The following is a 27,339-nucleotide window of genomic DNA, read 5'->3' on the forward strand; positions in this document are numbered from 1 at the left end:
AGTGAAATCATCAAACCAAGAAAGCCTTTGCTACAGATGGGTAGCAATAGCCATTTAAAAATGCCTCATACCTGGCCTGCCTCAGAAAGTAACAGCTACTTTCACTATAATCTCAACTTACACCAGTATTACACCTCTCCTCCCTTTCTCTGGCTTTTGTTCCCTACCCGTGAAACGGGGAGAGCATCCTCTCACGTCATTCTTAACCATGACACGTTATTATGACCTGGCAGTCTGCTAGGTACCAGAGTTCAATGAGTCCCACTGCTTAGGGGCAAAGCACTCCACGGACACCCTAGTAATATCACTGCCTCTCTTGGAGCAGAACTGTTTGGCTCTCTTGCTAAATTAGGCTGCTAATAACAGGGTTCTTGATCCCAGGCAGGAACTTAACTGTCTGAGGCCAATTCTAAATGTGGTCCAAAGCTTCTTGCTGGGCCAAAGCCATGCGTCTTGTGGCAAGAATAGCAGAGATGAGGGAGAAAGGACAAATGGTTGACTCTAAACATAAACTCTAGAGAAGGACTTGGGTGCAGCAGGCAGCCTGGGATTACCACCAAGCAAGGGCATATGACAGGCACAGAATTGATGAAGAAAAGCATGGGGAAAGTAATAAGAGAACCGAAAGAGTAATAGGAGGGGAGGAGGCTTCATCTGTGTGCTCTTATACAGGTGATATACACCCCCTGTATATTCATCCATCAAATGAGGAAGTATCATCATTATTTCTGCTGTAGAGACAGGCACACAGTCTTCGCCTGCAGCAAGTCAGGCAACATAAGCACTGAAATGCAGGTGCTTTTTACTCCTAGCCTGGCTCTGGTTCACTAAACCTTGTCCTTTATCCCAGAGGCCATGAGCATGGCCCTCTGCAGCAGGGAAGGAGCCTGGTAATCACTATGCAAATGGGCTTTACTTAGAGAAATGATTTCAGGGGTGACAGCAGCGGGAAGACACTGACGAAGATGCATTTTCTTGTCACATGAATAACTACAATCCACCCAGTTAGAACCTGATAGTCTACAGGGAAAGCAGCCCCTTCTGCGCCTGATTTAACACGCACTTCATGGACACAGCAGATCTTTCTGCTTCGCCTCCCCAACATAGTAAGAGACAGCATCCTTCCCATTAGCTTATCTGCTTCCGAGCAGGAGACGAGGCTGGCAGACCCCTGCAGGCACTGGGGAACCCACTCCCAACCTTGAAAGGAAGCGGAGGCTCTTTCATCCGTGCGCTGCTGCAGCCCACAGGCTCTAATTCCAGCACTCTGATATAACAGAGATGCCAGGCTAAGCTTTGCGCTCAGGGCAGAGTTACTGGAGGGGTAACCATCGGCGTGACTCTTTATGAGGAGGGCCACACAGGGCAGGACAGGAACCCCCAGGTGAGCCCAAAGGGACCAGCCCCGAGTGGGGACCCCATCTCCAGCCTCTCACCTGGCCCAGAGGCACGCTAAACCCCAAGGGGTTGCCCCAGGGTGCCACTCGCTCCCTTGCGACTCACCGTTGTCGCAGACCGCCAGCCTCCGCGGCCCGGGCCCCCTCGCAGCAGCAGCAGCGGCGGCGGGGGGGGGGGGGCGAGGGGCCTGGCAGCACTGGCAAGGCCGTGGCCCACCCACCGGCGGGCACCGAGGGCGAGAGGGCCGCAGGGAGGGCGGCGCAGCCTCGGGCAGCGCGAGGAGCTGCCGGTGCGGCGGGGCAGAGAGGGCCGGGGGCGACCACCACCCGTCGCCTCAGGTCGAGCCACGGCCACCGCCCGTGGCCAAAATGGCGGCGCGCGGCCCGTCACGCGGCGGCGGGGCGGGGCCGGCGGCGGGGGCGGGGCCGGGGCGCGGCGCGGCGCGTGCGCAGTGGGCGGGCGCGCGGGCGCCGAGGGCGGCGGTACCGCACTCACTCGAGTCCGGGGATCGCTGTCGTTGCAGCGCGGCGGAGGCAGCGCCCGGCAGCGGAACGCGGCGCCTCGGAACCTATCTCGCGCCCGGAACCCCCCGTCGCGCGGCGCCGGCGGCGCCCGGACCCCCGCCACCAGCGGACGCCGTCGCCTGGCAACCGGCGCCCCCGCCGCCCCGGCCGCGGCCATGGGCTCCGAGCGGGACTCCGAGTCGCCGCGCTCCTCCTCCATCCACTCGGCCGCCGCCAAGTGCCCCAAGCCGGGCCGCCGCCGCCGCCTCTCCTTCCAGAGCGTCTTCTCCGCCGCCGCCGCCTCCGCCGCGGGCGGCCGCCGCCGGGCCAAGGCCGAGCCGCCGCCCGCCGCCCCGCCGCCGCCCGCCGCCCCGCCGGCCCCGCCGGCCCCACCGCCGCCGCCGCCGCCGCCGCCGCCCGAGGAGCCGGCGGCGGCCCCGGAGGCGGGCGGCGAGGAGGAGCTGGAGTGCCCGCTGTGCCTGGTGCGGCAGCCGGCCGAGAACGCGCCGCGGCTGCTGTCGTGCCCGCACCGGTCGTGCGGCGCCTGCCTGCGGCAGTACCTGCGCATCGAGATCACCGAGTCCCGCGTCAACATCTGCTGCCCCGAGTGCAGCGAGCGCCTCAACCCCGCCGACATCCGCCGCCTGCTCCGCGACTCCCCGCACCTCGTCGCCAAGTACGAGGAGTTCATGCTGCGCCGCTGCCTCGCCGCCGACCCCGACTGCCGCTGGTGCCCGGCCCCCGACTGCGGGTGAGTCCCCGCGCCCCCCGGGAGGGCAAGGCCCCGGTCGGGTTGCTGCTACTGAGACACGCTTCCGCCCATCCAAAGTCCGACGAAAAGCCGTATTTGCAGGCTTTTGTTGATAGCTAGCCAGCAGCCTGGTCAGGACGGTTAGTAACTAGGCCTTTGGGACGAAAATGACATTCCCAGCAGTCGCTGCTACCTCGCTTCAGCCCCAAGGTTTGACTTTGGGGACTGTGGAAATACAGGCAAGCTAGATACTTGTAAAGGGGCTTGAAGGGCGTTTTAGCTGAGCCCTCATTTCCCTGGTAAAAGCGAGCTTTTCCTGCATGAATGGGAAGTGTGGGGTTGCCCTCTCTGCATGTATCACTGAGGACTGAAGCGGGGGGGGTGCGTAGGGACACCCTGCAGTTTCCCCGTCCGGGCAAAGAAATGTAAGCGGTCACTTTTTCCTAGTGATGATGTGAATACAGGGCACAGAGCAACGATGTTGACTCATTATCCGTTGCCTAAGTGAGGAAATGTCTGTCTGTCGAGAAGTCAGTTCCCCCCAAGTCTGATGACTCTGTAGTTATTTGTTCTTTGCTTTCATTTTCTCTTCTCTTTTCTTCTAACTGAACTCTTTTAGGTTTCTCTTTGCACATAAGCCAAAGCTGCTCGGAAAAGGGGTTTGTTCAGAACGCTTAGAAACGCACTGCAAAGTTCAGCTGGAATACAGAAAGCTTAAAATGCGGTACTGGGTAGTATGAACACTAAAGGAAAGTCTGACCTAGTAGTCAAAGTGGAAAGCATGGTGGGAGGATTGTGAAGATTTAATCAGAGCATTGTAATAGACTGCCTATGCAAATCAGTTAACCTGTCTCAGGTTACCCATTTCACAGCCCCTGAGCACTGCTGTATAAGGACTTGTTTCTTTAGAAGGCAATGTTAATAGTGAAACATGGCTATGTTAGTTTCTGAGAAAAAAATCATGTGCTAGATCTTGATGTTTTGATGGTGCTGGGGGTAAGATCGGGGAGATAGAGCAGGTTATGCTGCCCACAGAGTAATGCCAGAGGGAATGCCTCTGTTTTCTGCTCCGTTAATCAGCTAGAGAAAATCTGGTTCCTGCTTACTGAATTTCTGCTCTTTGGCTACTGTGATACTTATCTGTGTTCCGGGTAAGGTGTAAATGTTTTCTATGTAGCTGAGATTGCCTAGTTGGGAGAAGCTGGCCCCAGCATGGCTCAGAGGGCGTTGCCTCTTTGAGAGTAACCCAGCATGAATCTGATACAGCCGCTGCTTTGGCGGGTTTGGGCAGACTGGTGTCACATACAGCTCTTTGTGCAATCAAAAGCATCCTCTCTTGTTAGCCTGTTAGCAAGGCGAGCCAGTTGACATACGCAGGCATCTTCCTCTAAGCTGCACAGCAGGAATCAGGAAGCGGTCCTGGCTGTTGGAAACCAGGCACCCCTGGTGGGTTGCTGCGGACCAGTACCCTTAGTATGCCCGTAGCACTCGAACAAAGGCTGCTGGAGTCAGCCTCTGGCAGCAATAGAAATTAATCTCCCTTTTCGTTCTTCCCAGCAAGCTTGTTTGCTTGTGCTCATGTAAAGTCAGGATATGAATTATTTACAGCGGGCTTTCCCTCTGTAGTAGTGGCAGAGTACCAAGCCGGATCGGGAGTGCTGGGGCGCGCTGGTGCTCAGCAGTTCTGCTGGATGTCCCCGCACCGCTTTGGAGCTGGGGAGCACAGCTCCAAGGTGCCTGCAGCGAGAGGCTTCTAGTCGACAGCGGGCAAAACCCCAGGTGTGTGGCATGCAGCATCCTATGCCTTCCACATGCACTGCAGTCTTTCCTAAATGAAAGAGCTTCGCTGTGCTGCTTAGGGAGGAGGAGTACCAACACCGGAGTGTGCTGCCATGGAAACACTGGTCAATTGATGTACCATCAATCCTAATACGAATCATTTCCCATGTTTTGGGCTTTTTTTTCTTGCTACAATCAGCTGATATTGGCTGCCTGATGTGTGTCACGCTGTATCTCTCCAAGAGGCTTGGGAGAATAACAGAACCTTTGAACAAAGCAAATTGTGTAGGCTGAGCTCAAGTGAATGAGGCTGAAGGCAGCTGTGGTGAGGCTCTGACTCCCTCGGAGCAACAGGAGGAGGGGCAGCGGGCAACTCTTGGCCGTCCAAGTAGAGTGGGCTGGAAACAGTGCTCTGCCATTCCTCGGCCCTGCTGGGGTCTAGAGAAGACACTCACTGTCGTTGCTGCATGGGGAAAAGTCAGAAATTCCTTTTTTGTCGCAGTTGGGGTTGAGCCAGGAAGTAGCCGTTTGATGAAGCCATATGTCGGAGGCCAGGTGAAGATGGAGGCATGTATTAGCTGTTCCAGTCCCGCAGTGGCTAATTCTAGGTACATCACATGAACAGTTTTTTTCTAGTTGACCTTGAAGTCAGAGATGTGTTATTCCTTCCCCTCATAGTGGAAAGGCGTGTAGATTTTTCCGTGCAGTTGTGGGCTTGCTCTTGGTGTCTGTCATTTCAGCTCCAGGAATAAAATATAAATGATGAGGATTTTCATTTCTCTTAAGAGCTGCTTGAGTTGGCTAGAAAAACCCGAAGCCTCTATTGAGGGTTAGTTCAGAACATGAAGTTGGTTAATACATTGCGCTGGATTTTCCTGACCCATTGTTAGTATGATTTGAAATAGCCATGAGTCATGAGACAGCTGGTCAGGTGAAGCTTTTTTTGCCTAGGGTAGGCCTGTGGCTGTATCGCAGTGGCGGAGTGAGGATGCTTAGCTGGATCTTCACTAGATAATATGTGTAGGAGTCAATATGGGTCAAGTTTGTCTCTCCCTGGGACATCTATATCCTCTCTCTCCTCCTACACTGGCTTCACTTGCAAGGAGCATGCAGCTGTTGGTGATGCATGTGGAGACCCTGTGGTCGTGCCTCTCAGCCTTGCCGCTCAGCACAGAGACATTGTTTCTTTGGCAATTATTTTGTACCCGGGCAGGATGAAGTTGCTCAAACTCCCACGGGATATGAATCATTGTGGTATGACACATTCAGCGGTTCTCACGCTGCTGCCTTTGAGAAGAGGCAATACAACTAGAGCTGTACAAGCGCTAAATATAAAACCTTAAAAAGGAGTTATTCTCCTCTGACCTGTTACAAAAATGCTGAAGGTGGTCAACAAAAATACCCTTTGCCATACTGGCAACAGAAGCGGAAGGTGCTTCTGTAATTGCTCTGTTCAGCCCCTGCCAGTGGGAACAACACCGTCATAGATGATTGTAAGTCAGCTTTCTTATAGCGGTGCTTGGTGGTACTATTTAGGCTTCTGTGTGCACGCTTCCGTGTGGAGACGTAGCAGTACTATCAGAAAAAGTGAGCCTGTTTAACATCCTGACCCTGACTTCCTTCTTAGTTCTTGCACTTTCAGTTGTTTTTACTCATGTTTGGCCTTAATCCAGAAGCGGAACATTTATTTCGCTGTTCTTAAAAAAAGGAAATTCTGTGGAGATCAACAAGAACTTGCTTCTTGAAATAGGTGCGCATTGAAGCCCCCGTTGTTTCACTTTTTTAGAATCATTCAGGTGATAGAAGCGTCCAGTACAACTTCAGCTTTCCTAGGCCCCTCTGGGCCATGTTTCATCCTTCCGTAGACCTGACTTACACATAACAGTTCCTGAGGAATGTTTAGCCACAGGTGCTTGGAAAGAGAAGTGTGAGCCTGGATCGGCTGGAGCAGCAGGCTGTTATCGTGGCAAACTGGGCAAGACAAATCTGGTCTGTGTGAACTGACAGTGAGAACTCCCAGCAGTTGCTGAGGGGAGAATTCAATACCGTAAGCTGTCTGTGTAAAAGGTATCTGCCCCAAGTAACTTAATTAGCACTACTTAATTTCAGGTCCTGCAGTGAAAGACACAGGGCTGGAGAAAGCAAGAATTTATCTGAAGCGTAGTCTGCTATAGAGACAGTGACCAGAAATACTGAAAGGGAAAAGGCAGGCTGACTGGCTGCTCTGGCCGACCTGCCCCTTAGTACCATATTGCCGCGGTCTCCAGAGGGTAAAAGTGAGTATCATCCCGCTTAGCCTGTGAAACTCATTGCAGCAGACTGTTGGAACCGCAGGCTTAAATAGAACAGCTCAGAAAGCGATAGTCTTGCTTGCTGCCTCTAGGCAGATTGAATTAAAGGGATTGGTGGTCTGTGGCTTGGGGAGATAACCTTAGCCTCACCTGAGGCTGGAGAGAAGAACTGGGTTTTTGTTTGCGTATCTTGCAAGTCCCTTGCAGGACTGCCCAACAGGTCAGATGGATTGCGGTCTGGCACTGGAGGCAAAACAGTGCCAGAGGCAGTTCTGCCAAAATGGATGGCAAGGGTATTGCCACAGGCATCTACTTTTGCTAAGAAGTCAACAATATGCAGTGCCTTCCTCAGGCTGCTGGACTGCTCTGGGGCTGTCTGTGTGATTTACCGAAAAATAACACGACTCTCCTGAAAACGTTGCAGAGTTTGGAAGGGGTGCATGGGCCGTGACTTGTTGCTGAAATTCAGCTACCCCTGGAATGGGAGTCTGGTTGTCCATCGATGTTTCTTGATGGTACTGGCAGCTGATGAGCCTTGTGTGTGGAGTTGCATGTTGCTAAGATAACTTTCTGGTTTTTGCTAATTCATCTGGTGTCTTCTTTCTCCAGTTATGCAGTTATCGCCTATGGTTGTGCCAGCTGCCCCAAGCTGACCTGCGAGAGGGACGGTTGCCAGACAGAGTTCTGCTATCACTGCAAACAGATATGGCATCCCAACCAAACCTGCGATATGGCCCGCCAGCAAAGGGCACAGACACTCCGAGTACGGACCAAGCACACATCAGGCCTCAGTTACGGACAGGAGTCTGGGCCGGGTATGGATTGCTGCGTTTCTGGTTACTCAGTGCTGCAGTTTTGCCTGTGAAGCTGAGAAGGAGCCACCTGTCGTGCAGAGCTTCCTCCAATCAAAGGAGGGGGGTGTTAGTGCCCTGCGGGGAACGCTGCCACATGGCACAGATGAGGGTCTCCAGCAGCAGTGGGTGAGAACAGCTGTGAAGCTGAGAGTCATTTCCCCTTCTCACGTGTAAGAGAATACATCTGGCAGGCTCTAACAAGAAGTCTGAATGTGAAACAAAACAGTCATAGGTGACGACGTGCATTTGGGCCCTTCCTCAGCACTCCGTCTCTCCTCATCCGCCCCAGCTATGCCTGTGGCTGTTTTGATCTCAGATGTTCTCGTTTCTTGCTGATCTAAACTTTGAACAAATAAGCACTTTTAACCCTTGCAACTTCAACTCCAAGTTTGCCTGCTGCAGCAGGCAAAAGCAGCCTCACCCAGTGTGGGGAGCCTCGCTCCGTGCGCTGGTAGGTGTTAGTAATGTCAGCTACAGGAAAAGTGCCAACCCACAGACTCCTACGCTGCCTGGTGGGAGCTGCTGTGTCTACTGAGTTGATGTTCTTTAAAAATAGCTGAATTATTTTGGAAGTGGGCAGTAAGGCTGTTTCATAAAGTCCCTCCCCACCCCCAAATAAAGCATATTACTTCTAGCGTGTCAGGAATGAAAATGTTAATACGCTCACTCAGAACGCAGCTACCGTGAGTGGTTCAAAGGTGGCTCAGCTCTACGTCAGGGTTCAACGTGCCTCAGTTAGAGGGCCCTGATAACGGACAGCATAGACACTGCCACAGGCTGTGCTGCAAACCAGCAAGCAAAAAAGTAGTCCCTGAGCTTTTCACCCTGTCAAAGGAGATCCCTGCCAGGGAGGACTTAGAGCTTAGCCACGGAAAGGAGATTCTTGAGAGAGTGGTTTTTCTCCACCCTGTCCTTGCTGAATTCAGTGCAGTGATTAATAAGGTGCGAGCTGGTCTCTCAGCAGCTGGATTTCATATTGTCAAGGGTTATAGACACTGCCAACAAAGCCCTGAACTGCACAGACCATTACAGCCATTGCGTAACTATGATCAGATGACACTTGAATCAAAGAAGAGATGAAGGACCCTTTATCCTATTCTGCCAGCAGCAAATTGGAGACTACACAGCATGTGCACCAGACTCGTGTGCTGCTGCTTGCTCATTTCCCCCTTCTGTGGGCTGCTTTTGAAGGCCAGATTCAGAGTTTCTCTGAAGCCTTGTTCTCCCAATTGTTCTGTCATTCTTGGCCCATGAATCACCTTAGTGGAGCAATTTAATAATGGTTCTTGCTGACACTGTTGACTTGGCTAGCACAGGGCAGGTATAACTTGTTCCTAGGATTTAAGCATGTTCTGGAATAGATCCCATTCAAGCCTAGAATAAGCTTTTCAAATGACTGTTGTTCTCAGTCTCTGCTGTCCAGACAAATAGCTTTGGTAGGATCTGGCTCTTCAGTGTTATCTTCTTGCTCTGAAGATAAACTAAAGACAGAACCAACGGGTTGTATCCATCCCCACTTTGTCTTTGGTGAGCGAAGGTGATCGGCCTGCACAGAACTCAGGGGTTTCTCGACATAATGAGATCTCCCTTGCTGGTTATTGATACTCCCAGCACACAGAGTCCAATTCGATCCTTTGCTTCCTTCCCATAGCAGATGACATCAAACCATGTCCGCGTTGCAGTGCTTATATCATCAAGATGAACGATGGGAGCTGTAACCACATGACCTGTGCAGTGTGTGGCTGTGAGTTCTGCTGGCTGTGTATGAAGGAGATCTCCGATCTGCATTACCTCAGGTGAGAAGAAAAGCAACACATGTGGGTTCCTGTCACTGTGGTAGCACCCACTTCTCTAAGGCTGCTGGGGGGGGGGGGGTTAATTGCATGCACTTGCCGTTCACCCTCTTGCCTCTCCAGAATAAGTCAGCAGAACTTTTTTATTTCTGACCTAAAGGTCTGAACTTTCTTCCTGCATTAAAGTAAGGAGGCTGTTCCATACCAGGAAAGGCTCAATTGCCTGATAAAATTGCTTGCGAGAGCTCTTAGCATACTGGGTATTAAGCATAGTCCCGGTCGTATGATAATCACCTTGATGAGCAAATTAATCTTGGTGGAGAAGAGGAGGGAACCCATTTTCTAAGTTTCATTTTTTGTTTATGTGGATGTGGAACTTGGTGTTCTTGGGAACACTTAGGAATTGTGGAGTTTTGTGTTTCTAATAAGTGACTTGTTTCCTTCCATTACAGCCCCTCTGGCTGTACGTTCTGGGGCAAAAAGCCATGGAGCCGTAAAAAGAAGATTCTCTGGCAGCTGGGCACACTGATTGGGGCTCCTGTAGGCATCTCCCTCATTGCCGGCATTGCCATTCCTGCTATGGTCATTGGCATCCCTGTGTATGTCGGGAGAAAGGTAAGTGTGGAGAGTGCAAGACTGGAGCTGTGGGGTGTGTAGCTTGGAGTATTCTCTGTAGCCAAGGCATCGGCCCAGAAATTTAGCCCTGATACGAAGGGTGGATCTTTTCATAAAACTGAAATTCGGTTGTCTCTTCTAGAGCTTGTCTTATCTCTTGAGCTTTGTATGGCGAGAGGGAAGGTGGTGGCTGATAGCCCTTCAGACTGAAGTCCTCTCAAATGAATATCGTGTTGCTATTGTGCCTCTGCGTTGAAGCAGGAGCACCCGGGGAGAGTCCTGGCCCCTTTTGACATAGCCTATGACAGGGCCTCTATGAGGCGGTGGCTAGACCCTGGCCATCACACCTTGCCTAGCATAAGTCGCTGATGTGTTTTGATGCTGAGGCGCTGCCAGGCTTTGGCTGGTTCCAGCTGCCTTGAACTGCGAGATACTGTTGCATGTCGTGCTGATAAGAAACCAATGAGAGGGAGGAGGTGGCATGTCAGCACTCTGTTCGTAGCTTCTTCTTTTTCTTAAACACAGACCCACCTGCCAGATCTGATCTGTGAGGAGATCTGTGGTCAGGATGAGGTTCTTCATAGGCTAATGCAGCTGACAGGGCTGTAAAAATCACAAGTTTATTAATATCTTCTGCTGATGTTTGCTCCTGGCCAGGCTGCATTCTCACCTGGTGCTTCTCCTTCCCTCAGATCCACAGTAGGTACGAGGGAAAGAAAACGTCTAAGCACAAGAGGAACTTGGCCATTACCGGTGGGGTCACCTTGTCTGTCATTGCCTCCCCAGTCATTGCTGCTGTCAGCGTTGGTAAGTGGGTACTGTCCGTTTCCCTTCCATGGGCTGGTAATCATAGAGACAAATGACTAGCTGCACCCTGTGAGGGGTGGCTGAAGGGCAGTTTGTAGACTTCTCCTGTGTGCTTTCCTGGGCACTTCCTTCCATTTTGCATGCAGGCTGCACAGCCTCGTGTGCTAGAATTGGCCTGGAGCACTGGTTACCCATGCCACAGCCTGCAACGGGGTCCCTTGGCACGTGTCTTTCTCTTACCCAGGGGCTGGTTTGGCGGTTGATGCCTTGGGGGGTTCACCTGAGGCTATCTGTGCTCTTGGGGTTCCCTCATCCTGACTGTAGCAGTACAAGCCAAGGGGTCCTCCACTGGTGGATTCTAGGACCCTTTTGTGTTAAAGGCAGCATAAACACAACTTTGGGGTAGGGACTCTTTCCAGAGTCCTCTCTGCCTGGCCAGTTCAGCTTAGCTCAGCCTTAAGCTCCTCTTAACTCAGCGCGTCCTCTTCTCCAGGTATTGGAGTCCCCATCATGCTGGCTTACGTCTATGGTGTTGTGCCGATCTCCCTCTGTCGAGGCGGTGGCTGCGGAGTTAGCACGGCCAATGGAAAGGGTGTGAAAATAGAGTTTGATGAAGATGATGGACCAATCACAGGTAATGTGGTAACTGGTGAAGGGAAGGGGATAAAGCAAGACCCTATCATTGCTTCTTGTAATGAAATGGCAGGGGACTTATGTTTTGCAAATCTGTTTTTTAGTCTTTACTTGGGTTTGGCTAGAAGCAGTGATTCACTGCGGTCTTCTGCTGGTGATCAGCTGTGTAGCTCTTGTAGCAAAATCTCAGCTCTTCCTTTGGCTGCTGGAGGCAGGGAGAGAGTCTGAGATGAAAAACATGCTGCCTGGTGTCTCATTCCCAGCTCTGCCAGTGCCGTCACAGCCGAACAGTTCCTCTGATACCCTTGCTGTTCTTCCCCTCAGTGGCTGATGCCTGGCGAGCCCTGAAGAACCCCAGCATTGGTGAAAGCAGCATTGAGGGGCTGACCAGTGTGCTGAGCACCAGCGGGAGCCCCACCGACGGGCTCAGCGTGATGCAGGGCAACTACAGCGAGACAGCCAGCTTCGCCGCCCTCTCGGGCGGTACCCTGAGTGGTGGTGTCCTTTCCGGAGGCAAGGGGAAGTACAGCAGGTAACTGAACTGGTGGTCACAGCAAGAAAGGGGTAAAGGATCCCAAAGTCTGTGCTAACTGGACAGGCTTAGTGTGGGGATCTGTCTGGGAGTGCGGGTGACCCTCTGTGTGCTCAGGAGTCCTGTCCTGCCCCGGTATTTTCATTTCTTGGTTTGCGGCAGACCAAGGTACTTCTGGAGTCAGTGTTAGGCTGCTTCTTGCCAAGAGAACAAAGACATAGAAACAAGTTTCTGTCCCTACTGAGCTCCTTGAAAGCCAGGGAGCTGATGCTTCAGGTTAACTGAGCACAGTACAGAGATGCCTGCGTGGCCTGCTTAAAGTTCTTCCAGTCCTCTGAGCCCAGCCTAGTGGTTTAAATGCTTCCTGTTCCCTAGTGGCCTAGAGCAAGCAGGGTTGCTGCTTTCCAAGTCAGAAGGTTACACCACAGTTTTCCTCCAAACTTGCCTGTGAGTCAGTCTGCTGGGTAATTAGAGACACGTGTTGATCTAGCAGCCAGGACATAATCATGACTCTGTGCTAGATCTGTGGAAATCTGTTCTTCGCAGGAATTGCATGAGTCATAGATATAAACACAACTTCACCTTCGTCATGGAAAACGGAATGAGTTTACCTAAATGGAGCCAAGAATGAGACTAAATGAAGAGAACCGTTGGGGTTAAACTCCTTGGTGCCAAGCTGGGCCAGCACAGTGGGCCACCTGGTTTCCCATAGCAAAGAGTGACTGTTTGGTGCCTTCAGGGACCAGCTAAGCCATTTCTGAGGAATTCTCTTCTTTCCTGCAGGCTGGAAGTACAGGCAGATGTCCAGAAGGAGATTTTTCCCAAAGACTCGGTTAGCTTGGGGGCTGTCAGTGACAACGCCAGCACTCGAGCCATGGCTGGCTCCATCATCAGCTCCTACAACCCCCAGGACAGGTAGGACATGTAAAGATGAGGAGAGTGGTGGGGATCCTGGAAAAATCTGTTCTCTGTGGGGCACCACTGTCAGGGTCGAGATGATTGTAGGTGCACCGGCCTGCTCTTTGTAGCTGGCAGGCGAAGTGGTCCTCTTCCTCACACAGGAGGAGGACTGGGACTGTTTGGAAGCAGCCTCCACATGTAATGCAGAGGCTGAGAAAGAGATCTGATGTTCAGGAGTCTTGAGGTCTGTTCCTAGCTGCTCACAGGCTCTCTGGTGCTTTCCCAGTTCATTTCCTGGCTCACAGCACAGGGATTGTCTTGGCTGTCATTGAGAGGAATTCAAGGAGAGCAGGGAGTCTTCTTGTTCCTCAGGTGCCATAGAGTGATAAGCAGCATCATGCTCATGCCTGTGAAAGGTGCTCCTGGTTCAGCAGCGCGGTGCCAGGTGGTGACCCTAGCCAGTCCCCCAGTGACTGTACCTGGTAACATGGCGGCGCTTGTTCCTGCAGGGAGTGCAATAACATGGAGATCCAGGTGGACATCGAAGCCAAACCAAGTCACTACCAGCTGGCCAGTGGCAGCAGTACAGAGGATTCGCTGCATGTCCACACCCAAATGGCAGAGAATGAGGAAGAAGAGGAGGAAGAGGAAGAGGATGGTGAGCAGGAGCAGACATGCAGACACCAAAGCTGTGAGCAAAAGGACTGCATTGCCAGCAAAACCTGGGACATCACCCTGGCCCAGCCTGAGAGCATACGGAGCGACCTGGAGAGCTCTGACAGTCAGTCGGACGACGTACCAGACATTACCTCGGATGAATGCGACTCCCCCCACTCTCAGACTGCAGCAGCCTGCCCACAGACCCCCAAAGCTAGAGGTGCCGAGAGCCCAAGTGCCCACCTGAGCCACTGTGCCCAAGCAGAGGGGTGCAGGCTAGAGGAAATAGTCAAACTGGAGTGCATCGAAGCCAGAGTATGAAGTGGCCTCCTGCTGAGAAGCACACTTGCTGTCATTGCATCTTTTGGGGCAGGATTGTGTCCATGTTGGCTTCTGTTTGCAATTCTCCAGTTGGCTCCCCAGCCTCTCCTTGGGGAGCTGCTGTTTCGTACATGACAAAAGAAAAAACATCCCCCGCCCTCTTTTTGTTTTAATTTATTGGTTCAAGCGCTTGATAGTGCTCTGTGAGGTATGTAAGAGTGTAAATATGTACGTGTGTCTGTATGTCTGCAAACATCCTAAAGGACTGTTTGAATAAAGACTCTGGTTGTCATTCGACTCGCATGCAGCTCGTCCTTTCCAAAGATGTATGGTGAAATCCTCTCCCTCACTGGCTGCCTCTGCCCATTGCTCGAGTGCATGTGAGGACTGTCCTAGCCAAAAGCGTCTGCTTAGGGGAAATGAATGCATCTCCTCTGTCACTTCTAGAAAGTGAGGTGTGACAGCCCTGTTCTCCTGTCTGTGGTGAGGACGGGGCTGCTGCAGTGGCTGGACCTGCCTTGTCCTGGAGCAGTAACATGGAGGGGTCTGTCTTCTCCCACCTTCCTGTGCAGCAGGGCTGCGTAGGGGTTAAAAGAGAGGAAGGAAGAGGCAAGCCAAGTGCTGCCAGCCCCGGTGGTTGTGAGTAAGGGATCGGAGGAGACCTACAGCTGGGACCTTGGAGACAGGCAAGTGTAAAGTCTGCGCCCTCTGCCTGAGCCACCTGGCATGGTGAGAGGCTGACCTGCATGGCAAGAGGCCCAGCAGCTGGCCCTGGGCCAGGCCCTTCCCCAGAGCAATCCTGGGAGTTGCTGTCCGTGTAATTAAAACGTTGGCGCCTTGTGTCTGCGATGTGCTTTGCAGAGAGCATCGCTTAGCACGGATCTCCTGCGAGCGAGGAAGGGCCACCCTGAAAGCAGCCCCTAGCGCAAACAGGGCTGAGCTGGGGATGCTGGAGCTGGGCTCTGAGAGGGCTGGAGGGGAAACAGGCTCCTACGTGAGCAGGATGGGTGCTGGGCTTCAGGCCTGCTCTTTCCACAGCATCTCTGCTCCCTGTCAGCACCCTCAGCAAGCCCTTGTCGTCACTGCAGTTGTTCTTGGTCTCTTGTGATTAGTGTCCCCCAGCATCTATCCCCCAGGGGTGCTTGGGGCTCCTGGAGGGTTCACTATGGCAATCAGTCATCTTTTGGGAAAGTCTGTGTCAGTCCTGACCCCTCTCCTTTCCCCTCTGTCTGCAGGTTGATCCCTGGTACCTGAAGGTGCCTGTCTCTGCCCTGGGTGGGTTGGCAGGAACCCACCCAGAGGGGCTGATCCTTCCCTGATCCAGATCCGGTGCAGTGCTGGGAACAGGGCATGAGGGCAGCCCTGCGATGGGCATCCTCATGGAGCTGGGGGGGTGGCAGCACCCTGGGTGCCCCGTGCAGGGCTCGGAGCTGGCACCCATCCCGCTGTGGGAGCCGGGATGAGCAGGGATCCTCCGCGGCCAGAACAGGCTCTTCACCGGGTGAAACCCTGCCCTGATGCGGCAGCAGGCACTTGCAGCGGTCTTGGTGCTTCCCAGGTAAGGGCTGGGAATGGTGTGCAGGGCTGGGTGCAGGATGTGGCCGGAGGGGCCTGCCCCATGGGGCGAAGGGCTCCCGAACATGGGGCACAGGCACGCTCGGCATGGCACAGCATGGCATGGCGGCTTGGCAGCAAGGCAAACACAGGGGTGGGAACGGGCCGTGCTTCACCTCTGCGGAGGCAGGCGAAGGTGGAGTTATCCCTTTGTTCGGGCCTGAGGAGCTGGTCTGACGGGAAGCAGTGCTGGCAGCGAGGCGCAGCAGGAAGGCGGCCAGCCCTGGCGCGGCCCCAAGGGCAGCCGGCTGCGTGGGGGACCCGGGTGGCCCCGACCGCCGGGCTGGGGCTGAGCATGGGGCAGGGCCCTGGGCACCGAGGTGCTCTGATGGCCTGATCTGGGGGCAGCAAAGAGGTGTCAAGAGGGTGAGTCCGGCCCCAGCATCCTCCCCGGGGTCGTCACGACAGGAGGGTGCCCTGGCTGTGCCCCATGGCTCCCATTTCCCTCCTATGGGGGAAACTGGGGCATGATGGGACCCCCCCCCTTTCCTGGAGCAGACGGGGTCAAAGGTGGAGCTGGGAAGAGCAGGCAGGTTGTGGCAGGGTGTGTGAGTCCCCGGGTATGAGAACGGCAAGGATTGTTCATCCTGCCATGCCAGGGAAGAGGAAGGTCAAACCCTCGGAGGAGGAGAGCGGCTCCGGGGTGGCCTTGTCCTGCTCCCGCCTGGCCGTCCCCAGTGAGCCACAGCTGAAGTGGCTGGTCACATACCTGGGCTGCCAGCAGCCACAACCACATTGCATCATGTCCCACCAGGGCATCCCGTCCTGTCCTGTCCCGTCCCACCCTGCCAGGACGAGGCATCTCCTCTGGGGCTGTCCTCAAATCCCCATCCCTGTCCTCAGCATGGGGACGCCTCAGCTCTCCTGTCCTAGCCACTTCTCAGGCCACCTTGATCCCGGCAGCCACCAAAGGCTCCTCCTGAAGACAGGCCTCATCCTCATCATCACTGGGCACCTCAACTTCATCGTGGGGGTCCTCATCCATGGCGCCATCCTCTTTCGTGGCCAGCCCCCCCAGGACGCTACCTCCCTGCAGTACTTGGTCTCCAACATAAGCTCTGTGCTGCTGGTACCGCAGGTCACGGGTTCATGGGAGGATGCAGTGGGGAACACAGTGGGGACGCGGCGTGGATGGGGATGGATGTAGGGTGGACATAGGCTGGACATGGCATGGATGTTGGGCAGATGTGCAGTGGATGCCAGCTAGGGGTGGTGGAGATGCAGGGAGGATGGGGCACGGATGCGGGGTGGACACAGGATGTCCGTGGGTTGGACGTGGAGTGGAGACAGCTCAGCTCCAGCATGGACAGGACTCCCTCCAAAGAGAGCCAAAGGCTTTAGGGGCAGCACCAAGATGGAAACAGGGGCCAATGCCCCCGTGGCGGGCGCCGCGTGTTGCTGACCTCCCCGTACTTCCTCGCAGACCATCTCCTGCGGAACAGCTGCCATCATGCTCTCCCGCTACCTCACCCCAGTGGCCCTCTTAAACGCCCCCCCGTCTTTGAGTGGGTTGGGGCTCAGCGGCTGTGCCAGCCCCAGGGCTGAGTGGGACATGTGCGGGGAGGGTGCAGGGGCCTGACGCCCCCCCGGTCCCCGCAGAGCTCCTCGCTGCCCCTCTGGACCATCTCCTTCGTGCTCACGTTGGTGGAGATCGTCTTCAGCGTCTGCTGCCTCCTGCTCACCTTCAGCCTCCTCCTCCTCAGCCGCTGCTGCCGTGGGACGCGCCGGAAAAAGGTGACGCTGGCACCATCCCTTTGTGGCTCACAGCTGCCCCACGCAGCCCCACGGCCGGCTCAGGGGTGCCCAGCCCCGGCGCCCCGGCTCAGCACCCTGAGCTCAGCCCTGTCCCACTCCAGCAGCACCAGGGCTGGGTCCAGCCCTCGGCCGCCACGCGGTCATGCCAAAAATCCCCGTCCTCCGCTCTCTGCGTGGCCGGGGCCGGGGCCGGGGCCAGCCTTTCCCAGCAGGACGGCGGCTTGGCCGAGTGGCGACCGCTCCGAGAGCGGCTGCGCCCCTGCTTGGGCTCGGGGGTGCAGAGGGTCTGGGAGGAGCTGAGGATGTGCCGACCCGAAGCTCCCGTCCCCCCGGGTCACTCTTGCTTGCGGTCTCCTTGCAGACGGCCCGGCAGAGAGCCGCGGCGTCGGGCAGGGCCTCGGCCGGCTGAGCAGGACACGGCGGAAACCGCCCGGCTCGGAGCCGAGGGGCCAAGGACTGACCCCCAGCCCCGCGGTGCCCCAGCCAGCCCTGCTGCACCCCAGCCCCACATGGCCTCGCAGAGCCACCCAGCCACCCCTCAGCCCGGCTTTTGGGTGGACGCGCACCCCCCCCCCCGGATGTCGCCTGCTGCCAGCCATGCTGCGTGAGCCCATCCCCATGGCCTCGGGCCGCCTGCAGCTGCAACAAGGCGGGGGGACAAACAAGCCTGAGCTGGACTAGCAGCTGCACTGAGACAAACTTTATTCTGCAGGTATTAAAAGACCGGCCGCGTGCTCCTTCCCCACCAGCACCGCCTGGGCAGGGGGCGCGGGCGGCGGGGCCGGGGCGCGCGGGGGGCCGGGGCCGCGGCGGGGCTCAGAGCTGCGAGGCCCCGCTGGGGTCGCACTGCAGCAGGCGCACGATGGACGGGTCGCTCTTGGCACCTTTGATGAACTCCTCCAGCGACAGCTTCCCTGCGGGCAGCACGCGGGGCTCAGCGAGGCTGTGGCCACCCCAGCCCTGGGTGCACAGAGCCCCCCACCCGCCCCGGGGGTCACCCCGAGCACCGGAGCGAGTGCCCCGCGGATCCGCTCCCCCGGACGGCCCCAGACGCAGGTCACCCCGAGCCCCGGCGCCAGCCCCGGCTGCCGGGCTCCCCCCAGCCCACCCCGGCAGCCGCGAGGCATTTAATCAGCATGCGTGCATCTCCTTCTAAGACCCCCGGATTTAGCCATGAGACCTTTTCCTTAATCCCCTCCATCTCCTCTCATTTACCGTCGTTATTAGTATCCATCTGTCGGAAGATTTTTTCCGTTCGTTTCTCTGGAGTCGACTCATCTTCGGGCATCTTCATCACGGAGGAGACCATTTTGTAGATGGCCTGGGGAGAAGGAGACGGGGCTGAGCGCAGGCTCGCGGCCGGCGGAGCCGGGAAGGACACGCGGGACACCAGCGGAGAGCGGCGGGACACCGCCGGTCTGGGGTTCGCCGCAGCGAGAGCAGGGCTGGCGTTTCAGACCAAGGCAGCGATGGTGGGGATCAACTCCCGGCGCATGGGGGAATTTGGGGTCTGAGGAGGGGGCCGGCCACCATCCCACCACGGTGGGACACGACGGGCTCTGCTGAGGGCTGAGGGTAGGGCGAGGGAGGCCAGGTACCTGCACGATCTCCAGCATCTCCTCCCGGCTGATGTAGCCGTTGCCATCCAGGTCGTACATGCTGAAGGCCCACATGAGCTTCTGCTCCAGCTTGCCGCGGGAGGTGACGCTCAGGGCGATGATGAACTCTCGGAAGTCGATGGTGCCGTCGCCGTTGGTGTCAAAGGTGCGGAAGACGTGCTCGGCGAACTTGGAGGCGTCACCGTAGGGGAAGAAGTTGGCGTAGATCTTCTTGAACTCCTCCACGTTGAGGATGCCGGAGGGACAGTCCTTGAGGAACCCCTTGTACCAGCCCTGCAGCTCCAGGTCGGAGAACTCGGTGTTCTCCCGGAGGTCCTGGAGCATCTCCGGGCGCAGCTTGCTGTTCTGCTTCCCCATGCCGCCCTCGGCGCCGCGGGCTGCCCCGCCGGAGACGCGCGCTGGTGGCGGCAGGCTCCTGGCCGAGCTCCCGGGGGGTTTCTCTGCGCTACAGGAGAGGAGAGAGATGAGCCAGCGCTCCCCGGCAGCCCCCAGACACCAGGGCGGATGCGGCCGGCGATGTGGTCCCCTCCATCCCAGCCGTGCTCTCTGTGCCGCCGGGGCCAGGCCTGGGGACAACCCAGCCCCAGGCAGTGACAGCCCCCTCTCATTTGCATAATAGCCCCCTATAGCTCATTTGCATAATATATAAGCGCTATGTAGCATGCAGCAGGAGGGGCTGAGCCGCCTGGGGGAGCCAGGGAGGGCAGACGGGTCAGGATTGCGCCCTGGGTGTGCAGAGCCCTGGCCTGGCTGGATCTCGGCGTCCGGCCCGGGACCCGGGGCTGGGCAGATCGGGGTCGGCTCCCTTGGACGGAGGGTTATTTTCGGCTCCTCTGTTCATATTTGATGTCTCTGGCTGGCGCTGGAGCCCGGGGAGAGCTGGGGGCTGCAGGTCTTTGCTCGTGGTCAGGTGCCCCCTCCCCACCTCGGGGTGCGCCAGCCTCTGGGGACCCAGCACCCCCCATCCTGCCCTAACACCCCCCGAGGAGGGCAGAGGGGCCGGGAGGAGATCAGGGCAGGTGAGCGGTGTCCGGCCACAGCCCTGGGTGCCCCTGGTCCCTGGGCAGCCTGGACGTGCTAGGGACCCTGGCGTGACCTTGATCAGCCTCCCCCCACCCCACGGCTGCATCCAGACCCCCATTGAGAGCAGATGGGGGGCAAGATTGCTTCAGGGGGCTGCAGCCCCTTTGCATGGGGGTCTTCAGTGCCTGGAGCACCCACAGTCTCCCCCGAAGTGTGGAGCAGGTGCCTGGAGCACCCCCAGACACCCTTTCCCTGGGGATTGCGGTGCAGACAGGACTCCCCCACGGGGATGAGACCATCAGGGCCGGGACCCCCTGGGAGCAGGGCTGGGGACCCCCTGGGAGCAGGGCTGGGCTCTCCCCGTCCCCCCCGACCCTGGCTCCAGCAGCCAGGGGGGAGGATTTGCACCTCCGCACCCGTGCAGGGCCCCGGGGCTGGCGCGGTCCCCGGGGGGGGGGACAGCCGCCCTCCGCAGGGCTGGCGGGGGACCCGGGCGGGACGGGCATGCCGAGTGTCGGGTCTGCACCCCGGCCGGGGGCCTGCGAGGAATCCCCCAAAACGGGCACCTGCGCGGAGGGGGGTGGCTGGGGACCCCCAGGAAAGACCCCCCCCAGGGGGGAGGCCGTAGAGCGGACCCACCCCAAAACAGACACCTGGAGGGGGAGGGTTGCAGGCCCCCCCTCCAAGGAAAGATGCCCCGCGGGGATGGGTGCGCTGCAGGGGAGACGCCCCGGGATGGGGGGGTCCCTGCAGCCGCCGGCGGGCAGGGACCGGGGTGGGGGGGGGCACGTCCCGGAGCCGGGGCTACCCCATGCCGGTGCCCGGGTGTCCTCCCACCCTCTCAGGTGCCCCCCGGCCCCGCCGCTTCCTACCTGCCCGGGGACGCGCTGCCGCCGCCGCCGCTGCTGCAACCGCCGCACAGCCCGGGAGCGCCCGCCGCAGAGGGGGGGGCAGCTGGGGGGGGGGCAGCGGGGGGGCAGCGGGGGGGCAGCGGGGGGGCGCCGGGGCCGCAGCCCCCACCCGCCCCAGCAGCGCCCGCCGCGGGGCTCCTGTGGCAGGAAGCATCCGCGGGTTTTTTTCCCTGCTCCAAGGGGCAGGAGAGCCCCGGGGGGGTCTGGGGGGCACCGGGTTTGGGGGGGGGGGACCTCGCCCCCACTTCACGCCGGCCAGGCTGCCTGCAGGGTCCGGCGGATGCCCCGACTTCGACACCCCCCCCCCCGGCCCTGGCTGCGCTCTTCGAAGCTGCCGGTGCGAACGGCGCCCGGGCCGCCGGTGGGCCACGGGCCGGCCGGCCGGGCTGCTCCGAGGTGGGGCGCGGGGCAGCGCAGGGGTCTGCGCAGCGATCCGCGTGCACGCATGCACCCCCCCCCCCGGCGCTGTGCCACCGGGGCTGTCACCCCGCAGTGACGTATCACCCCGAAGTGGTGCCCGGCGGCTCTGCAGACCCCGGGGACGTTTTTCCCGGTTTCGCTGCCTTCAGATTGGTTTCTGCCGGTGGCCGCTGGGCGCTCTGGCCGAGAGGACCAGGGATGCCTGGTTCCTCCTTACCTGGAAGGCGGCTCGCCGACGGCCGGGGCTTCCTCGGGCAGCTGGGGCAGGGGGTCTCGGCCCGCCGGGGAGCAGCAGGGCTGCAGGAGCCCCCAGGCGCCGAGGCGAGACGTGTGCGGCCAGCCCGGCTGGCCTGGAAGCCCCTGTCATTGCAGGACACGTGTTTTGGTGCTGAGCAGGGATCCCTCCTGGAGGAGCCCCCCCCCACCAGGGTGCTGCCCCTGCCAGCCCATCTGCGGCCGGTCCCCTGGGAAAGAGCCACCTCCCCGGGACCCCGAGCGAGGCTGGTCCCGGCAGCGCTCGGCAGGGATGGAGGCTCCTCTCCTGGGAGCCAGCCCAGCCACCTCCTCCCTTGGGGACACCGGAACGGGCCACTACAGTGCCACCAGCCCCAGCCCTGGCACCCGCTGGCTCGGGATAGAGAGCTGCCCTTGAGCCCAAGTCACGCACGTTGGGGCCGGCAGGGGCGTTTGGAGGAGCTGGGCACGGGTCCCCGAAAGCTGGGGACGGGCAGCGCCGCAGGGCAGCCCGGAGGAGGCTTCGGAGCCGGCCGCACTGCCCGGCCGGCCGCAGCTCCCCAGGCGGCCGCGGCTCTGGCCAGATCGCAGCCGGAGGCCGACGCCACGTAGAAGTGTCGGTCGCTTCGGGGCCGGCGCCGAGCAGATTTCGGCAGGCGCTGCCTGCACCGGGGGCCGGGAAAAGGCCCCCGTGGAGACAGATGCTGCCTATAAGGAGGTGATATCCCCAGCAGGTTTTCCTGCATTCCTGCACCGACTCAATCAATTTACAAAGCTCAGGATTGTTTGGAAATAACGGAGGGAGCAGATGGCAGGGGCAGATGGGAGGAAGAGGCACGCTCCTCCAAATCACACAAATAAACGTGCATAAAGTGATTAAACCCACAGTCCCAGCCCAGGTCTGGGGGGACGGGGCAGGGGCGACCGCTGCAGAATGGGGCGCTGGGGAGAAAGGTCCCTCCGAGAGCCAGGACGGGGCTATTTCACCCCAAAGCTGCGGGCTGCGGAGCGCTGGGAGGCCGCGGGGCTGCAGGCGCCCACCCCGGGGGACGGGTGCCGGGGCCGCAGCGGGACGGCGACGCTGCCCGAGCCCGCGCCGGGTGTGGGGGGCATGGCACGGCGGCTGCTAGGCCACGGCGATTATTAACAACAAAAGCAATTTTGGTCCCCAGGCTGGGGGGAGGAGGTTGCCCAATTCTTTACTAGCCTGGTGGTTACGGCTGGTGTGTGGGGCCAGCCCGGGAGGGATCAGCGCCAGGTCCCCGGGGCTGAAGGCAGCCTGGAGCGGCCGGAGCCGGGCGGCAGCGCCGGCGTTTGGAAGCGGCCCCGGGATGAAGCGGTGCCACTGCCGGCGCGGCCGGGGGAAGAGCGGGGCTCTTCCCCTCCTCTCCTTCCCCGCCGATAATCTTCATATCTATTTTAATCCCCCTCCGCATGAGTGACAGAGGGCACAACTGACGCAGGATGATTTGAAAGCATCCCATTTCCGACTCAAACCCAGCCCTAAAACCCCCTAATCCCCCGCGCTGGAACAGATTTCAGGAGGGAGAGGATAACGCGGGGGCGCGGGGGGCGCGGGCCGGGCCGCCGGCGCGGAGGCTAACGGCGCTCAGCCAGCCGCCAGCCCGGTGCACCGCCGCAGCCCCCCGCCGCCGCAGGGCCGGGGGCTCCCGGGGGGCTCGGCCGCGCTGCCGAGAGTGGGAGCGCCTGCCGGGGGCTGCTGCGGGGCCCGGGCCTCGGCTGGGGACGGAGGGCTGCAGAGATGCTGCGAGGAGGATGCTGAAACGGCTGCGGACTCTGCTCAGTGCTGCCTGGGGCCGGGAGCATCCTCCTCCTCCTCTGCCTCAGCCTCCGCAGGGGTTTCGGCAGGTATTTCCTACGTTGTCATGGCAGCTGTGAAGCCCCCCGAGGCAGCGGTGCAGCCGGCGGAGGGAGGCTCCCCCTTCTCCCATCCGCGTGCGGTGATGCTGCTGGGGCTGTGGGGCAGCCGCCACCCCCCCCCCTTGCAGGCAGTGAGCGTGCACAGGCACACGCACGCCTGCACAGGCACAGACATGCGTGCACAGGCACACGCACAGCTGCACAGGCACAGACATGCGTGCACAGGCACACGCACAGCTGCACAGGGACATGAATGCGTGCACAGGCACACGCACACCTGCCCAGACACACACACATGTGCACAGGGTCGTGCATGCATGCACACAGACACACATGCATGCACACGGACATGCGCACAGGCACACCTGCACACACACGCATGCACAGGGACACACATGCATGCACTGGGACATGCACACCTGCGCAGGCACACACACGCATGCACAGACACACGCATGTGTGCACGGGGACACACACACACATGCGTGCACAGGGACACGCACACCTGCACACGTGCATGCACAAGCTCACGCACACACCTGCACAGACACACACACACCTGCGCAGGCACACGCACACACCTGTGCAGGCATGCACTTAGACACGTACATGTGCACCGGCACACGTACGCACACGGGGCAGGCAGCCCGGCTGCGTGGCCCTGGGGCGCGTGCAGCTCCGCACACGCGCGCGCGCAGGGCCGTGCGCGTGGCTGCCACCAGCGCAGCCCCGCGGGGCCCGCTGCACCCGGACGGCGCTGCCCCGCGGCCGGGCGCCCTGCGAGGTGCCCCGGCTCCCGCCTCAGCTCCTGGCCCGCGGGGCCCGGCCTTGCAGCCGGGGCAGCGCGAGGGGCCCCCCGGTGCAGCCAGGACGGCCGTGGCTAACGAGGGAGCCTGCCCTAATGAGCGATAGCGCCCAGACTGGCACCAGCCCCGTGGCCAACCCTGTGCGGCCGTCCCGCAGCCCGTCGTGCCCTTCGGGAGCTGGCATGGGGGAGAAGAAAGCGAGAAGGACTCAGCCCCCGAATCTGCAACTAGCAGCACTGGGTGTCCCTCGTCCCCGTGTCCCCGCAGCGGGCGCCAGCCCCGCGGCCCCCGCGCTCGGCCCCGCGGAGGAGGCCACAAAGGCAGCGGGCGCCGCGCAGCGGGGGACCCGCGGCGTGGGCCGGAGGAATAGCCAAGGATTAAATGCAAATGCCCAGATAATGCGGCTCTCGGGCACAAACCCATTTGTGTAATTCCCATCTCTAACAGGCTTCGCGCGACACAAAGCCCTCGGTGGTGGCCGGCCGCGTCCGCGCCGGGAGCCACGCGCTCGCTGCCTCTGCTGCCGCCTTGCCTGGATGCTCGCAGCCCGCCCGGGCGGCCGCAGCCTCCGGCAGCTTGAGCCCCGGCAGCGACGGCCCCGGGGGCCGCACCGGGGGGCCCGAGGCCTGCTCCTGCCCCGGGGGGGGGGTCTCCAGACCCCTGCATCAGCCCCTGGCCGGGGATTCGGGGCCCCGGCAGCCCCACTCATAGGGGTGCAGCCGAGGGCATGGGTGCCGCGGGGGTCCGGCACCGGAGCAGGGGCAGCGTTGCGGGGAGGGACCCCCTCGGCCGCGGGCCCCGCGGTGCCGGAGGGGTTAAGTGCCGCGGCGGCGAGCCCCGGGCTCCCTCTCGCGGCCCCGCGGCCCCGGCATGCGGCATGGCCTCGGCGCCCCGGCCCGTCCCGCCACGGCTCCCCCGAGGGTGCTGGGGTCGGGTCACCCACGCAAGTGCCCCGCAGGGTCCCCGGCCGGGGTGGGGGCTGTGATCCCCAAGGACCCCCCTCGCCAGCCCCAGGATGTGGCCCCGTTTGGGCCAGGGGGGACCCTGCCGGGGCCTGCTGCCGCCGGGGAGGGGATCAGCCCTTTCTCCACAGGGGCCTGGCGGGGCCGGGGTTGGCGGCAGCCCCCGCCGCGGGGCAGCGCGGGGCTGTGTTGGGTGCGGGATGTCGGCAGATGGCAGCAAGGGCCTTCCCCACGCTGCGCCGCGCCGGGCCAGCGGGCCTGGCACCGGCACCCAGCAGCGCGGCACACAGCACCCTGCCAGCACCCCTGCAGCCCCAGGGCCCCGGCAGCTCCCCGGTGCCCGTGCAGCGCCCTGCACGGCCCCCTCCGCATGGCACCGCGCCCTGGCTGCCCCCTGCACAGCACCCTGCAGCGCCCAGGAGGCTCGCCCGGCTCCCGAGCCCTCTCTGCAGCCCAGCTCCCCTTTGCGAGCGGCTCAGGGCACCCCAGGGGGAGCCAGGGGCAGCTCTGCAGTGCCGGGTGCTGGAGCCGGGCTGCGGTGGGCGTCCTGGAGTCCGGGGGGGCATGGAGAGAGCCCCCCCCCCCCCGGCTGAAGTAGGATGGGGCTGGACACGGTGCTGGGGCACGGGGAGCTGGTGGTTGGGAAGGGACAGGGCACGTGGCCGGGCAGGGACAGGGATGGCCCTGTCCGTCGCCGAGACGGCTGCAGCCATTTCATTCTCGCCACGTCGGGCACCTGCTAATTACTGCAGTTTCTCCATCCAATTATGCCGAAATTGCTGCCGGGAGGAGAAGGGGAACGGCTGCGTGTGCGTCGCAGCCCCGTGCAGCCCCCGGTCTCCGTGCCCGGGGGCGGCGCTGCAAGCTGGGGCGCCCGACGGGACGCGAGGGGCAGCAGCGGGACCGGGTCCCCCACATCGGCCAGCATCCCGCGGCCCCGACCTCCGCCTGCTGGAGCGCTGGGGCCCCGCGGGGACCTGTCGGACGCGGCGCCTGCCAGCCCCGCGGGGCTGAGCGCTCCCTCTGCACCATGCGGGCCGGGCCGGCAGGGCCTGGGAATTGCGTCCCCGGAGACGGAGCGCCGCTATTAATAACGGCGGCATCTCCACTCGCTGCATCCGTCCCCTTAATGGGCCGCGCACGAGGCAGCCTGTGCCAAAAAGGGGCGCGCGTAATGGTCCTAACCTGTAACGATGATTTAGGAGCACTTTCTCGCATCGCGTCTCGCGCCCCAGCGTGACGGAGCTGAAGCGGGACGGGAGCGAGCGCCCAGTAGGACGGGGCCTCCCGGGCAGGCGGGAGCGGGACCGCAGCCCCCTCCCAGACGTCTGCACGGTGATGAGCAACAGCTTGCTCACCTAAACACGTAATTAGAGCTGCACTTAATCGGCACATGGCGGACACTGTGGGCAAGTCGCGTGCCTCAAATAGTGATGCAACGGCTCGGGCAGGGGAAGCGGAAGAGGCTCCGCTCTGCGCGAGGCCCTGGGGAGCCAGGCCTGCTCAAAGGGGGCTTTCCGCAGCGGGGCAGCCGCCCGTCAGGCCCCGAGCGAGACCTCAGCACGTGGTGGTTACGTCCGGGAGCCTGCTGAGGATAGCAGACGTGGCAAAGCTGGAAAAGAGCAAATGTGCATTTCGGTCTCCTTGCAAGAAGGCAGTGAAATGCCGCTGCCGGGAAGATGGAGGTGCATCACCCCGGGGACCTCAGCAGACCTTGCATGTTAGCCGGCACCCAGAGGACGCGGCCGGCCAGAGCCCAGCACGGGCGACGGGTCCCTGCGCAGCCTCCTGGCCTGACAGCAGAAGCTCCGGGGAAGCAGGCGTCCGTCCCGCGGCAGCCTCTGCACGGCTGTGTCTGAGTGCCCGGCTCCGGCAGCCGCCTGGGCCCCGTGTGCCTCGTTGCAGCTCGCGGGGGCCGCTCCGGAGAGGGGCTGAGCGCCTGCAGCTCCCAGCACCTGGAGCAGGGCTCGGCCGCCCTTCGAGCGGGGTGCGCAGCACGGGGACGTTCCCGCTGCCTTGCCCGCTGCTCACTCTCCTCCCTTGCGCCTTCTCTGCCTCTCAAGTGATGAAATTTTAATCCGCTGCCAGCCAGGAGATGAAAGGAAAGACCTGGTGATGTTTCAGGGTGAAGCAGGCAGCTGCGGGTGGTTGTGCAGCCCCGTGGCAGCGGCGATTGGGGCAGGTTGGGCTTGCTCACCACCCTGCACGCCGCGGCCCCAGAGGTGGTGGCCGAGCCGCTCCTGGATGGGTGTGTGTGAGCACAGCTCTGGCGCAGCGATG

General features: G+C 60.3%; 3 protein-coding genes across 8 annotated transcripts in view; 2 read left to right on the plus strand and 1 right to left on the minus strand.

The window, feature by feature from the left end:
* The first annotated feature begins 1,899 nt into the window (after positions 1–1,899).
* RNF19B (ring finger protein 19B) lies at positions 1,900–14,131 on the plus strand. 2 transcript variants are annotated; one of them, XM_009678547.2, is made up of 9 exons: positions 1,900–2,652; positions 7,332–7,537; positions 9,231–9,372; positions 9,822–9,984; positions 10,677–10,791; positions 11,285–11,425; positions 11,749–11,956; positions 12,740–12,871; positions 13,366–14,131. In XM_009678547.2, exons 1-9 carry the CDS (start codon positions 2,078–2,080, stop codon positions 13,832–13,834), a joined length of 2,151 nt encoding a protein of 716 aa, XP_009676842.2. In that variant the 5' UTR covers positions 1,900–2,077; the 3' UTR covers positions 13,835–14,131. The 2 variants fall into 2 exon arrangements, with proteins under 2 accessions (XP_009676842.2, XP_068773332.1); XM_068917231.1 differs by having other exon boundaries at positions 1,926–2,652; positions 9,228–9,372.
* A 1,909-nt stretch (positions 14,132–16,040) lies between these two features.
* On the plus strand, positions 16,041–17,884 carry TMEM54 (transmembrane protein 54). Its single transcript, XM_068917834.1, has 4 exons — positions 16,041–16,526; positions 16,872–16,980; positions 17,013–17,204; positions 17,799–17,884. The coding sequence occupies exons 1-4, from the start codon at positions 16,041–16,043 to the stop codon at positions 17,882–17,884; spliced, it is 873 nt and encodes a 290-aa protein (XP_068773935.1).
* Position 17,885: 1 nt separating this feature from the next.
* HPCA (hippocalcin) overlaps positions 17,886–27,339 on the minus strand; it is a 46,757-nt gene continuing 37,303 nt past the window's right edge. For all 5 annotated transcript variants that reach the window (XM_068917093.1, XM_068917092.1, XM_068917094.1 and 2 more), the window contains exons 6-8: positions 18,802–19,267; positions 18,419–18,524; positions 17,886–18,117 (exon numbers count right to left, since the gene is read on the minus strand). In XM_068917093.1, the coding sequence (XP_068773194.1) occupies positions 18,020–18,117; positions 18,419–18,524; positions 18,802–19,267 (670 nt within the window). In that variant the 3' untranslated portion in view covers positions 17,886–18,019. The remainder of the gene's footprint in view (positions 18,118–18,418; positions 18,525–18,801; positions 19,268–27,339) is intronic.

The sequence above is a fragment of the Struthio camelus genome, chromosome 23 (assembly GCF_040807025.1).
Source record: "Struthio camelus isolate bStrCam1 chromosome 23, bStrCam1.hap1, whole genome shotgun sequence".
Taxonomy (NCBI): domain Eukaryota; kingdom Metazoa; phylum Chordata; class Aves; order Struthioniformes; family Struthionidae; genus Struthio; species Struthio camelus.